General features: G+C 31.6%; 1 protein-coding gene across 1 annotated transcript; it reads left to right on the top strand.

Moving 5' to 3' along the window:
* Positions 1 to 2,674: 2,674 nt before the first annotated feature.
* Positions 2,675 to 3,195, top strand: LOC128128198 (dynamin-related protein 3A-like). The gene is made up of 2 exons (XM_052767110.1): positions 2,675 to 2,914; positions 3,022 to 3,195. Exons 1-2 carry the CDS (start codon positions 2,801 to 2,803, stop codon positions 3,142 to 3,144), a joined length of 237 nt encoding a protein of 78 aa, XP_052623070.1. The 5' UTR covers positions 2,675 to 2,800; the 3' UTR covers positions 3,145 to 3,195.
* Positions 3,196 to 14,980: the final 11,785 nt, after the last annotated feature.

Here is a 14,980-nt window from a genome sequence, read left to right as displayed (position 1 = left end):
ACCTCGTCCTTCCAACAGAAAAGGGTTAAGTAACAAATCATGATATCTAAATTGTGTTGAGTTTCTTTTGGTTAAATTAATGGTTGTGTTTCTTTGGATTATATATAGAAAACAAGCATAAGATCACACTTCGTGAGAAACCTTATCATGTATATTTGAGATCTTTTGTCTTTAAAATAAAGGGCTTTGAATACTTAGACCAAAAGCAGTTTTTTCTACCTACCAAGATTAATAACACACCGCCTAAATTCGTCAACTTCAGAAAACTCAAAACTACATGTCTGATAGAACCTTGAGTGTATTTTACTGGAGCTTAAAGAACGTGACATTTTAATTGATATGGATAATGATTCAGAATTTGTCTAACTGCCTGTTAAACCTAGCAAAACGAGTCTTTGTCTTTCAGGCCAGCAATGCATCTATATCCTCTCATGTTCAAGTAATTTTTGTATATAGTCATAAGATGCACATCAGCTAGGTGATTAGATTATTTAGGGCTAGAGAGAGTGTCTTTGGTATAGCTCATCTGAATCAATTGTATGTTTGTGTATAAGGATTCATTAAGAGGAAAAAATGTTAGAGCTCTGATAAGTGTTGATTCTTTAAGCCTCTATGAAAAAGCTAAACTTTATTTTATGTCAACCAACACAAAGTGTGATCACTAACACCTTAGTTGGGTGTCTGAATACTGTAGGTTGAGACAGATAGGGAGGCAGGAGGAAACAAGGGTGTCTCTGATAAACAAATTCGTTTAAAGATTTTTTCACCTAATGTACTTGACATTACCCTTGTGGATTTACCTGGTACAACAAAAGTTCTTGTTGGAGATTAGCCATCAAACATTGAAGCTCGTATTAGGACAATGATAGTGTTATACATTAGGATTCCCAGCTGTTTAATCCTAGCTGTCACACCCGCAAATGTTGACCTTGCCAACTCAGATGCACTTCAAATCACTGGAAATGCAGATCCTGATGGTAGGCACTGATTTCATTGAGTGATTTTGGTAGAAAAACTAGAAATAGAATGAAAGTTCATCTCTTTAACATGGCTTCTTTTCTTTTTGTGTTGTTAGGTTACATGACAATTTTGTAGCCAATTTGTTATGTGACTTATTAGTTATATATTATGACTTTTTCAGGAAATATTAATGGATTGGTAGCAAGGAAGAAGTTAGAACAAGCTCATTGGTTAGTGGGGTATTGGATTACTCACAATTCAAAGATGTAGATATGGTTATAGAGGTCAGATCTTTTAAAAAAAATCAATACTATTTGTTTTATGTCCTAATAGTTTAATCACTAGAGAAAATAGTCAAGTGGCTAAATTAATAAAAACATAAAATATGAACACATAATTTGACAACTCTATTGATGAGCCCAAACAAATGTTGGTTTACCAAAGGAAGAGAAACAAAGCACGCCAAGGGGCAGCCCAATTCACAGGAACATAATCCATGAGAATCACAGAGGGGCAGTTTAGTCTTTTTTACTTTTTTTATTGTTGTGCACACTTTAGTTGTCCTTTTGTGGTGTTAGCACTATCTGTGTCCAGACAGGCCTTTTGGGGATCACTACCTGTCTGTGAGTATTTAACCCTTTTGTTCCCTGGTTGTCAAGGGCAGAGAATATTGTAGTTATCTTTTTGATTTCTGGAGAGTTTCATTCCTCTCGAAAGAATGAACCATTATCTTTGGATGCAAGTTTTTTTTATTCCATTCTGCTGTGTTAATAGTTGGATCTACTGTTTCATTGTTATCCCTGTTTCTTATCATCTATTTGTGAATGCAGGCTGTAATTGAGAACATTCCATTGAAGCAAAAAAATCTTCAGTGAAATTGAAAACATTTGTCCTCCTCAATGCATTTTAGCAACCAACACATCCACCATTGACCTCAATTTAATTGGATAAAAAATCAAATCTCAAGATCGAGTTATCGGGGCAAATTTCTTCAGGTTAAACAAAATAATCCACATCTTTATCGTAAGATTATTTAACATTTTCAACTAATAATTTCTTTTTTTTTTATTAAATGAAATGATTACAATCCAGCTCATGTGATGCCACTACTGGAGATAGTTAGAACAGAAAAGACATCTGCACAAGTGATTCTTAACCTAATGACAGTTGGAAAAGTCATAAAAAGAAGCGCCTGTTGTTGTGAGGAGTTGTACATGTTTTGCTGTTAATCACATGTTTTTTCCATACACACAGGAGGAGCAAGAATACACATTTTCACCTATTAATATTTAATGCCCAAATCCCTTAGTTTGCAATAAATATATTTAATCAATCGAGTTACTGTTGTAGGAAGTTGACCCTTGTGAGGACTTGACTGATGATGACATCAGAACTGCCATACAAAATGCAACAGGCCCTAGATCTGCATTGTTTGTACCTGAAGTAGGTCTTATTTTTATAACCCCTCACTCACAAGTCACATCTACATACTTTTTATAACTTAATATTTTGTTACACAGGTTCCATTTGAAGTTCTAATTAGACGACAGATTGCTTGCTTACTAGATCCAAGCCTTCAATGTGCAAGATTCATATAACTGGACACTAAGCTGACTGATTTGTTCATGTTTTAGATGGGCCATCGATGTATGGTGAATGAGTTACAGAGATTTCCTGTTCTTAGAAAGAGAATGGATGATGTCATAGGGAATTTTTTAAGTGATGGTCTTCAGCCTTCTGAAACCATGATTGGGCACATAGTTGAAATGGAGGTACGTATCATTATCTCTATTTTTTATTTTTATCGTGACATGGCTGAAAATATTGCTTTTTTGGGTAGATGGATTACATAAACACATCACACCCGAATTTTGTGTGTGGGAGTAAAGTTGTGGAGGTTACCTTGCAGCAAGTGAAATCTTCTAAGCTTGCAACAACAGTGTCGAGGCAAAAGGTGTGGTTAATATATCGTTAATAGCTATAATATTATGTTTTATTGTAAGTTTTGTGGTTTTGCATGTTTACTTATATATTTTTCTTGATTGATGTTGTATTTTGTAGGATGGAGTTGAGTCTGAAAAAGCTCCACAATCTGAAAGGGGTATAAAGTCACGTGCAATTCTTTCTAGGCCTGTTAATGGAATTGTCATAGAACAGGTTCTCTTTCTTGCATTTAACTTTTAAACACGTTTTAGCATTGTTGTTCGATAATATCTTAGAGAAGCAGATTCTTTTTCTAAATTTAAAAAAAAAAAAAAAAAAGTTAACATAGCTTTCCAATGGCAAAATAATATCACATTCTGTTCTTCTTTCTGCCTTTGAAACTGCAAGAGATGCTGGAGCCCTTAGAGAACCTAAGAACAAAATGGAGAAGTGAGTTGAAGAGCTGACATGGAGATTAGACTTTGAAAAGCATTTGAGGGTATTTTTTTTTTATATTTCTTGTATCTAATTAGTTTGTAAATTTTTGTTACAACTATTGATTTGTTTTATCTTTCCATGAAATGTTACATTTGTCTACTATTGGAAGGATTATTTGTATGACATTAAATTTTGTGCAATGTATTGTATTTTTTATATATGGTATTTTATTTTTTATTATGAAAATGCAAATTTAATTTGAAAATTAGTATATCTATAAATAATTTTTTTAAAAAAAATTAAAATAACGATACGCAAAAATCTGTGTCGTCTTTATTTATGACATGACCTTTCTTGACAAGGGCTTCCTTAATACGCATTGCGTGTCATAAACACGCACGTCGTAAGATTACGACACGCAAATGCGTGTCGTCTTCCTTTATGACAGGGCCTTCCTTGATACGCATTGCGTGACATAACCGCGCGTCGTAAATGCGCGTCATAAATGCACGTCGTAAATGCGCGTCGTCTCTCTTTATGACAGGGCCTTCCTTGACGCGCATTTGCGCGTCGTCTGAGCGTTTTACGACGCGCAATGAGCGTCGTAAAAGGCTGTTTTTCTAGTAGTGTACCTTACTCCCCAGAGTGAAACCCTAATCTCCTAGAGTGAGCTAAGAGAGAAAAGATAGTTAATCTTGGGTATTTTTGTGATCTTTTAGAGAAGTGGAGAGCATCAAAGCTTGGATCAAGAGGGGGATTTTGGATCCAGAGATTCTTTGCTTCAGTTGGAGGTAAAAAGATGCTAACTTTATCATTTCCTTATGAGATCTTGGTTTAAGGAGTTTTTAGGGTTTTCTCCCATCCATCTTGTGTGATTAAGTCATTTTAGCATGGTTTGAGGTTGGAACCTCAGATCTGGACTGTAGGAGGCCTTGTGAGTCCAAAGACCCGAACTTTATTGAGCTGGAGGCAAGCTCTTATGCATCTAACCCTTTTTGGAGCTTGTATTGGCATTATGAGCCTGAAATGTCATGCATGAACAAAAAGCTTGCAGCTTTACGTGATATTCGAGCCTTAGGAAGATAGATCCAGAGTATGGGGCATCAGTTCTGCCTTAAAACGTCTGATTGAGAATTCGACTTAAGGGACTCGATGAGTCGATGAGCTGACTCGACAAGTCGGTTGGAGTTTGTCCCGATAAGTCTGAACATGCTATAACTCAGAAAGTTCTCGGGTCAACTCGACGAGTTGAGTTGGACTTTCATGAGGGTTCTAAGAAACCGAAGGAACACGACGAGTCGCATAGATGCACTCGACGAGTCAGGTCAACATGGACTTTGACTCGAGTGTTGACTTGGGTTGACTTTAGGGTTTGGTCAAACTTGAGGGATTGAGGTCATGGAGGGGTAAAATGCTCTTGTACCCATCCTAAGAGTTAAAGAGGTACTAACATGAGTTTATTTAGAGTTGTGATCTTTAAGTGTTAATTAGAGATGCTTATCACATGTAGGTGGGGATTAAACTGTTCGAGGGGTATTCAGTTTCCTTGCTTGCTTACGAGGTGAGTCTTCTCACTATACTTACCTAGAGTGGTAATTTATGTGTGACCAGAGGGTCCTATGTTCTTATATTGAGTATTATGATATCCTGCATTATGTCTTTGTGATTTATGTTGTGTATTATTCTGAGCTTAATGAGTTAGGACCGAAGGGTCCACCCGAGTTGTGGGACCGGAGGGTTCTACTGAGACACATTGACCGGAGGGTCTTATTCGAGTATAGCCATGAGAGGCTAATGAGATTTGTGTGGTATTTTGGGGAACTCACTAAGCTTTGTGCTTACCGTGTTATGTGTTATGTGTTTCAGGTACTTTTCAGGACCACGGGAAGGCACCGGCTTGATTGTACACACGAGTTGGAGATATCTTTTGGAGGATCCTGGATTGTGATTTAATCAACTTAAGAACATGTGATTTTTGATAATTTGACATTTTGGAGATTCTGAAATTGTGTTAATGATATTAAATGTGATTTTTAAAATGAAAATTTGTTTGAAAATTTACGTTGTTACAAGCGCACAACAGCCTTGACATTGGCCTTCAACAACAACACTACAGCAACTGGGTTGATTGTACACACAAGTTGAAAATGACGTCCCATGGCGGTCTTGGCCTTCAACAGCAGCGCTACAACAACAACGGAGCTCGGCGGTTCGTCTTCAACGGAAATGGCGGACGAAGGTGGCGACAGATGCTCACCGTCGTCGTTGGTCCCAGAGCTCTTCCCTTAACGACGTTAGCACACGCATGCTGAAAGATATATGAGGTGGTTGACTTCAGTGGTTGATGATGGGTGCTCCGGCTTCAACAAGCAAGGAGGCGATGGCGGCCGGTGGTCTTTGTTGATCGGAAAAACAGGCGAAAGGGTGGTGGCTGCTGGAGTACCGTAAGTGGCGACTGACCTTATGCATTAGGTTTTGGGTTTCGAATACATGCAAGGAAACGGGCAGATATGGCGTTAAATCCCGTGTCCTCAAACTTAATTCCATTATTTACAAATTAGCCCTCCGCCTTTAAAACCCCTTTCAATTTGAACTTGATATTTACCAAACCACCCTTGCTCCTTAAAATCTTTTCATCACAAGTCCAAATGTTACCAATTAATCCTCAACATTCCAAAATCCTTCCAATTTAAGTCCAATAATTATAAAACACCCCCTGGCTTCTGAAATTTTTTACAAAATAAATCCTGGAATTACACTATAACCCCCGAAAGTCTAAATTATATCATTTGGCTCCCCGAAACCAACATCCCGCAAAATATTATTGATTTGGTTATAAAATAATAATAATAATTACATCTCGGGGCTTTAGAGTTTATTATTTATTTAATTAATTTTAAACGGAATGTTACAATATTCTTTGAGAATGAATTCACATCTAGGTTTTTATGTATGAGTTCGTGTTTTGTTTTAGGACTCACTCACGTAAAATGTCTTAATCCTTAAGACATTCATTCTAAACACAGATATGGCCCTGAACAATGTCTTAGTCCATAAAGTCTCTGACTTTAAGTCTTTGCATGGCTAAATAGAGCTCAAACCCCAAAACTCTAACTTTCACAACACTCAAGGTCACTTAACTCATGCAGGAAACGATCAAGAAAACATTTTTATGAATCAAGACACTCTAAATCATCTAAAAGGAAATGACAATGGCTATTAATATAGTATATAAATGTTAATACAACATATACATTATTTTTCATGTTTATAGGTGGATGGAAAATGATTTTTTTATTCTACTTCTACTATTTGCTAAAAGACTCCTAAATCTTAACTTGTCACTATTTTATATCCCATTTTGCCACATGTCCATTTTCCTTCACACCAATGTTTATTTTTCACGCTCAATTCTTCTTCCTTCTTTATGGCTACCTTCCATTTTTTCCTTCATAGATACCGTAAATTAAGGGACTAAGATTTTGAAATTTGAATTCCATTTAACCCTCATTTAAAACACCAATGAGTGACCCATTAATTTGATCTCCATTCCAAAAACTTAATTTGTTTCCTTATTCATATATCTCTTTACCTCATTTCTATATGATAGTTTTCTTAAAGTCTCGGCCTCCCCTTCTCGGCTACAACAGAGGACACATGATATCAGTTCACGATTCTTAGTCTCAAAATATCTGAATCGACATCATCAATCAACCTTTCTGATACATGCTCAAGCCTCAAATATGATTTTTGTTTGTAAGTAAACAACTCTCAAGTAATCTGATTTTCATAATTTTTGTGTTTTATATGTGTTTTATATCTCATGCTTTCTGATTTTTGGTTGTATAAAGCACAAAAAAATGCAAAGATGTTATTAGTTGGACCAATCTACAACAAAATTATAATCAATTGAAACTGATACAAGATCATGCATTTAAAGTGCACTGATAATCGATTTCAATATGGCATAGATGAATCTATTTCAGTAGTAGAAGCAACCAAAGACATCTTAATCGATATATTTCGTAGGAACAAGTTTTGACTTCCAATTGATAATGTTGATAGTTTAATACTTTAAAGGCACGACGCCCCCACTTTGTTTAGGAAAAAATTGCTCACATCACATGCGCTTCATCTGATTGCTCTCACATTTAAGATACAAATAGGTTCTAATTTCATTTTTTTTTCTTAGGCGTATATTTTTATGTCACCAACATGTCTGATCCTTTAATTATGTTTGAATGCCATAACGAGTGACTGAAATGGTTTACACATCAACATTATTGTTTGATAGTCCATTCTCTGAATGAGTGCGAGTAAATTTAATTAGAGGTCAAACCTTGAAGGTGGCTATTCAAGATGTTGAGTCAAACTTTAAATTTGAGGGCGACAATGTATTTTCATTGTCTTTGAATTTTTGTTGGTTTTGATAGACAAAGGAAAATGCACTTTAACTTTTGTTATAACTTAATTTTACTGTTCACACTTTTAGGACTTATCAAAACATTTCATATTAAGAATTTCATTTTGTACTACATAACTACTATTATATTAGATAGCCACTATTATATCTTCAACCATATATTTTTTCTAAAAGAAAATATTATAGTCAACATAATTGATCGGTAATTAAATTGCCTTATTTTTATATGAAAGATCATAATTACCACATTTATGTCTAATATGTAAAATAGTTAAACTAATACAATGATTTGGTTGTTATTTATTTTGTTTTGTTGTTAGTTATGCATACAAAGATAGTATTTATAAATACATGATTAATAATTATATATCTTATTTTAATTTATCACTGTGTAGTGCACGTATTTTAATCTAGTATATTAATAAATTTTGAGAGTGTCCAACAATCCAAAATTGGGAATGTTCGTATAATAATTTTTGTTGAGTCTAGAATTTTATTTATTTGAACTAATAATGCTTTAAAAAATTCCAAATTTGTTTGATTCGTCGTTTCCATAAAAGAGTGGTGAACCTTTGCTCATAATGGTTTTCAGAATATATTCTTATTTTTCATTTACATTAAGATACTAAGATATATTCATCCTAAAATTTGATCCTGAACATAGGAGGAGCTTTATTAGGGGTGGATAATGTAAATACATAAAGTCAAACCTATTATATATTTATATTTGAAAAATTCATTAAATTATGTTTGTGTTAAAATTGTTTATATTGTGTTTTACCTTTTTATTTCAAATGAAGATATAATATTAAGGGCAAATTTTAAAAAATCCTACCAATTATTCACTTATATTCGAAAATCCTATAAAAAATTATGTTTAGAAAAAACATTGCATAATCTTTAAAAATCAACCACATTAAAGATTTCTAATAAAAATGATTAAATAAAAAATTATTGGATAAATATTTGTGTTTTGGACAATTTTTTTAATAAATTGACATTTTTTTGTATGTTTTAGATAGAGTTATCAAAAATATACCATGGAAACCAATAAAAATGTTACCAACCAAATCAATATAGTACCGATACCAATTGTACAATCATCTCTCTCACGGTGAGGGTCGAACAAGTGTATCATATAACTCAACATACATGTTTATCTATGAACATATGTATGTTTGTTTATGAAAATATAAAATGTTCAAAAATCAATATAATTATTTTTATATGGTTCTATGAGTTTTACTTGTTGTAGATTGATCCTTTATATATATATATATATATATATATATATATATATATATATATATATATATATATATATATATTTTGTACATAAACTTAGGTATAGAACCTTTTAAACAACATAATTTTAAACAAAACAAATCCAATATCATTTTCTTTTAGTTTTGTTTTAATAGAATACCATTGAATTAAGTTCAATTATGGAATGAAAAAGATCAATTATATATATTTTTATTGCAAATAATTATTGAAGTTTATAGAGAAAATAAAAAAACCAATATTTTTAACGCATATAACTCAAATGTTTTGTCTTTCAATTGAAAAACTATATCCAATGATTTTGTGAAAAACGTGATTGAGTATTGACATTTTCTTTTTTTATATTTTGTTCTATTAATTTTCATTTAGAATTTAGTAGGGTTGATTAAATGATCATGACTTTTAATGCTTTGAGTTCTTAGACACAATGAAGAAAAGAACATAAATTTGATTGATGTCAGGTGATTAAGGAAGAATAGTAAAAGAAATATGATTATTAGTTTAGATATAAATGGATCAAAATTACATTGGTTGGAGGGTTCTATATACAAGCTTAAGTACATGACACTCACATATTACCTAAGCCCATATATATATATATATATATATATATATATATATATATATATATATATATATATATATATATATATATATATATATATATATATGACAACATATCACTTTGGAATAACTACATAAATAATTTTTATAGTACATTGCTTATGAATAAAGAAATGGACATGTGTTACTTGATCATTGGTTCCAAATTATTCATTTTTCATTGAACCTACTTCTATATATATATATATATATATATATATATATATATATATATATATATATATATATATATATATATATATATATATATATATATAGTTGGTACCGGATAGCTTGTAGCGGGTATTTCCTTTGAATATTTCCTAAACAACGATTAAGTTCCTTTTAACGAACAATTCCCAAGCGATGATTAGTTTTCTTTCCGTGGGTGTCAAATAGTTTATCCGATTTGTAGTTTTCTTTCGTCTATGAGGTTTTCGTCATAATTATAATATTTTATATATAGCACCATAAAAATATTTTTATGATATAATTTTTGTCCTTTAGTTAAAAATTAAAATATGTTATTGTTTTGAATGATAAATAAAAGTATATGTTGCTATTTTGAACTAAATATACAGTATATTATTCGATGTTATGGTTAAGAAATAAAAACATATTCTATTTGATTAAAATTACAAATTACATGTACCAAGCTCTTAAAGCTGGTATTTTTATCTTTTTTTCAATATATATATATATATATATATATATATATATATATATATATATATATATATATATATATATATATATATATTAGAAGATATTAATTAAATAGTTAATTATATCTAAAACTATCATATTATTTTTTATTACTATAATATTGTTGGTTTGCAAATAAAACACCTTATCATTGGCATTTTATTATTTCACACGTTCCTATTTGTGAGGTCCATTTGTCTATTAGTTAAAATAAATATACAAGAAAATATATATGGTCATTTTCATCATTTCATTTCACATGTATCTAATGGATCATTTACATAAAGTTAGTATCAGGGACCATATATGAGGAATTCATTTAACATGGACCAAATGTATCTAATGGATCGTTTAGATAGAGTTAGTATCACTGTATCAGGGACCATATATGAGGAATTCATGTAACATGGACCAAATGTGTGATTTACTCTAATGTTTATTACTTTTTGTAAATTTAAACATTTGATATAATAGAGATAGATATGCTTGAAAAAACTAAGACCTGTAACATTAATCGAATGAAAAACATTTATTATTTCTAATGATGTGCACGAAAGTACCCACTAATTTTATAATTAATAACCTATATAACTTAACTAACTAAAATGCACATAGGTAGTGTCAATCACAAAGAACGATGTTGACTAATTAATTTATTTACTACTAAACTAACATAATTACTAACAAAAGAAGGGTTTTTGTCTAATTTTGCAAGTTTATATGAACTTAACTCTTTAACAAAAACTCTATCAATAAACGAAACACTTCTGTTAGTTCAAAACCGCTTTCACTCAATGGTTATACATTAGCTATGACTATTACTGTTGGTTACCAATTAAAGAAGTATTAGCAATTTAGTTCTAAATCTACTAATTATTAATCAATTCATGTAAATTTATGTATGGTCACACAATAGTTAACACATAATCAATTATTAAATAAGATTGGAGTCATGAAAGATTGATTAATCAAAACACAATTACAGTCATAATATGAGTTCTCTAACGTAGCTTAATTCAATGATTCAATTACTTATCTAAGATTAGTTTGATCTTAACTCTAATAAACTAGTGTTCACTATATTATTAGGTTTCAGATTCATGCAGATCTGTGTTCACTAACTACACAGAACAAGAATTTAAAGCAATCAAATAATTAATTAAAGCATGCTAGGTAAAATCAATCAACACAAGCGTATCACCAACAAAAAAAGTCAAATCTAATGCATTAAAACCATGAGTTCCAGCTTCATCTAGCTAACAGAAGCAGCTAGATTTAGCCGGACATACTAACAACTAAACAAACAAAAACTATAATCAAAGACATGTTTAAGTGTACCAATCTATAAACCAAATTATGAACTTCTTCTTCTTTGGTGTTAAAATCAGCTTCCAGATCTTCTTTTCCTCTGAATTTCGTCTTCAGGAACCCTTCTAAGCCAACCAACCTCTTTAAAGTCGTAAGGATCGAGGATATATATAATATTGAATTTTCCCCTGATTCACCTCATGAATATTCAAAGTTCACCTCGTGAGTCCGTAAGAATCCGTATTCAACACGGATTCCTGATCCACAATGTTTATCTTCCAGAAGGCCATACTCACCTGGTGAATCTTATAATTTTCACCTCGTGAATACGCCTTTTTCTGATTTTCTTGTCTTTCAAGCCTTCAACCTCCAAAGTTCCATTCTTTAACTCTTTTAGTCCCTTTTCCTCAAAATGTCTTCTTTTTTGTTGCAAAATATAATTTAACCTAGACAAAATTACAAAAATGGTCCCTATGGTTTGCCAAAAGTCACAAAGTCAGTCCCTGCTAATTTTTTTTGACGAACATGGTCCCTATGGTTTCCAAAACTTGCATCAATGGCCCTTTTTGCTGACGCCGTTACTGTTCATCCGTTAGTGTAAGGGTATTTTGGTCTTTTCAAGTAGCAGGGACTGGGTTTGTGACTATGGGTAAACCATAGGGACCATTTATGTATTTTTTTTCTATATTTTATGTTTATGAGTTTGTGACTTTTCCACCCATTTACTTTTTAAAATATCACTTTGAGCCCTTCACTTTGAACTTTGAAAAATATTACTTTCACCCCTCTATTTTCTAAATTTTCTAAAAGTTGCATTTCGACGTAAAAAAACATGAATGAAAAAAATACGTACATAAAAATAAGCACGAAACATAAAAAAAAATACATCGAAATATAGACAAACTCAAATCTATATTGATACGTAAAAAACATGAAACAAGAGTTAGGTCGAAACATAGACAAACTCGAATATACTATATTTTTTAAGCTAACAAACGAAAGTTATTATATATGACCCGAATGATATGTAGGAATGTATATAAAATTAAGCACAAAATATATAAAAAATACATCAAAACATAGACAATCTCGAATATAATATATTTTTTAAAATTAACAAACGAAAGTTATTATATATGACCCGTCTCATACGTAGGAAACGTACATAAAGTTTAAAAAAAAAAAAAAAAAAAAAAAAACTACGTCGAAAAATAAGCTCGAATTTAAACCGACAATTTTATAAAAAAAAAACCGTGTAACTTGAAAAAAAAAATAACGAAAGAAAGTTCTAAATTATAGTTGAAACGTTGATCACCTTGAATTATACCGACAAATATATGAAAATAAACACATAAAAATAGTTTTTTTAGGTTAGCAAACAAAAGTTGATAATAAAAAACAAATTATATATAATACGGGGTTAAACACGAAAATTTAGAAAATAGAAGGGTGAAAATAACATTTTTCAAAATTCAAAGTGAAGGGTTCAAAGTGATATTTTAAAAAATAAATTGGTGGAAAAGTCATAAACTCATAAACATAAAATATAGAAAAAAAATACATAAATGGTCCCTATGGTTTACCCATAGTCACAAACCCATTCCCTGCTACTTGAAAAGACCAAAATACCCTTACACTAACGGATGAACAGTAACGGCGTCAGCAAAAAGGGTCATTGATGCAAGTTTTGGAAACCATAGGGACCATGTTCGTCAAAAAAAAATTAGCAGGGACTGACTCTGTGATTTTTGGCAAACCATAAGGACCATTTTTGTAATTTTGTCTTTAACCTAATAAGTACCATTATTCTATGCAAATGACCAATATATATATATATATATATATATATATATATATATATATATATATATATATATATATATATATATATATATATATATATATATATACACTTAAATATTGCCTAAAAATATGTATAAATATGGCAATATCAAAATACCACACACTTGTGCTTTGCTTGCCCTCAAGCAAATTTAACTATTTTAAACTTAAACCTTTATCACTAACATCACATAGAACAATCCAATTCCAACTCAGCCGTTATGTCAAGACCTCAACGCATGCATTTGTGTCTAAAATATTCCTAAAGTACCCCCCCCCCCCCCCCCCATACTCTAAATACTCACAATCTTCATAAACACACACCCACTTCTTTTGAACAATGCTTATTTTATGCAACCCTCTGAATCCATCCCCAGAGATCTTACTAACCTCAAGGTATTTTTGTAAAGCTACCCAAGCATACATAAACTATAGAATTACAGCTTTTTAGAAGATACCACAACTTGGAGCTCTTGAATTCTTCATTTCTTTGATGTTTGATCTTTGATCTTTAATTTTTTTTTTAATTCACCTCTTTCATGATTTTTAGCATCTTCAACTTTCAACTTTTAGAATTTTGATCTTTTGAACTTGACAGCTCCAAAATTCTTCAATTTTTACTTTTCGGTAATTTCTCTCTTTTTTTTTCTTCATGTATACTCACTTTTTTCACTCAAAACCCTACATGCTTAAGCAGGGGCGCTTAACTTCAACCTTTATTGGCTAAGACATAGCTTTCCTAGATACATTTCAGGTTTAGGCTGCTAAAAATATAGCATCCCTCAAACTAAGCGAGGTTATGTTTTTGTTCCATGATTTCACTAAAATAAGGGAGGCCACAAATACACTATAACGTGTATTGGCTCAACTAAACATTTGAGCTCTTATCGGATCATCCCATATAACACTAGCAACTACAGTTCAGATTATTATTGTTAGATTCAATTATTAAAAATTTCAAAATTTACCAATTTACCAAATTATCTAGCAATTTACTTTTTATACCCCCTGCCCCACACTTATTACATACAATGCCCTCATTGTATGCATAAAATAAATCAAAATTGAGAAAAAGGAGAAAAAGGAACAGACTCCCCTGGGATAGTGGCGTGATCATCTCCAAAAGTGCGGATAGAATGTGCATCTTGAATACAGACTTTGAGAAATAGAAACTTGGATCTTGAACACGCAAGATAAGTAATGTATTGGCAAAATATGGAATCAAGTCTTCAATCTTCAACAAATGTGGTGCAAAAAAATGTTCAAAATGGACAGAACAATGTGGGAAAGCATACACCACATTGCATGGTAGACAAAATGAGCCATGATTATCTTCATAATATTCCCAAAAAGAATGGTGGTGAACCACATAATGAATATGGAAAAATAAGACTCATTTTATGAAAATTACAAAGTCACGGCGTGAGTGTAGTAAAATTCACGAGGTGAATTCGATGTGAAGCAGGTTCTGGAAAGTCACCATATACTGACGCA

This window comes from Lactuca sativa, chromosome 8, assembly GCF_002870075.4.
Source record: "Lactuca sativa cultivar Salinas chromosome 8, Lsat_Salinas_v11, whole genome shotgun sequence".
Classification (NCBI taxonomy): Eukaryota; Viridiplantae; Streptophyta; class Magnoliopsida; order Asterales; family Asteraceae; genus Lactuca; species Lactuca sativa.
Note: the sequence above shows the minus strand (reverse complement) of the source record. Positions and strands in the feature narration are given on the sequence as shown.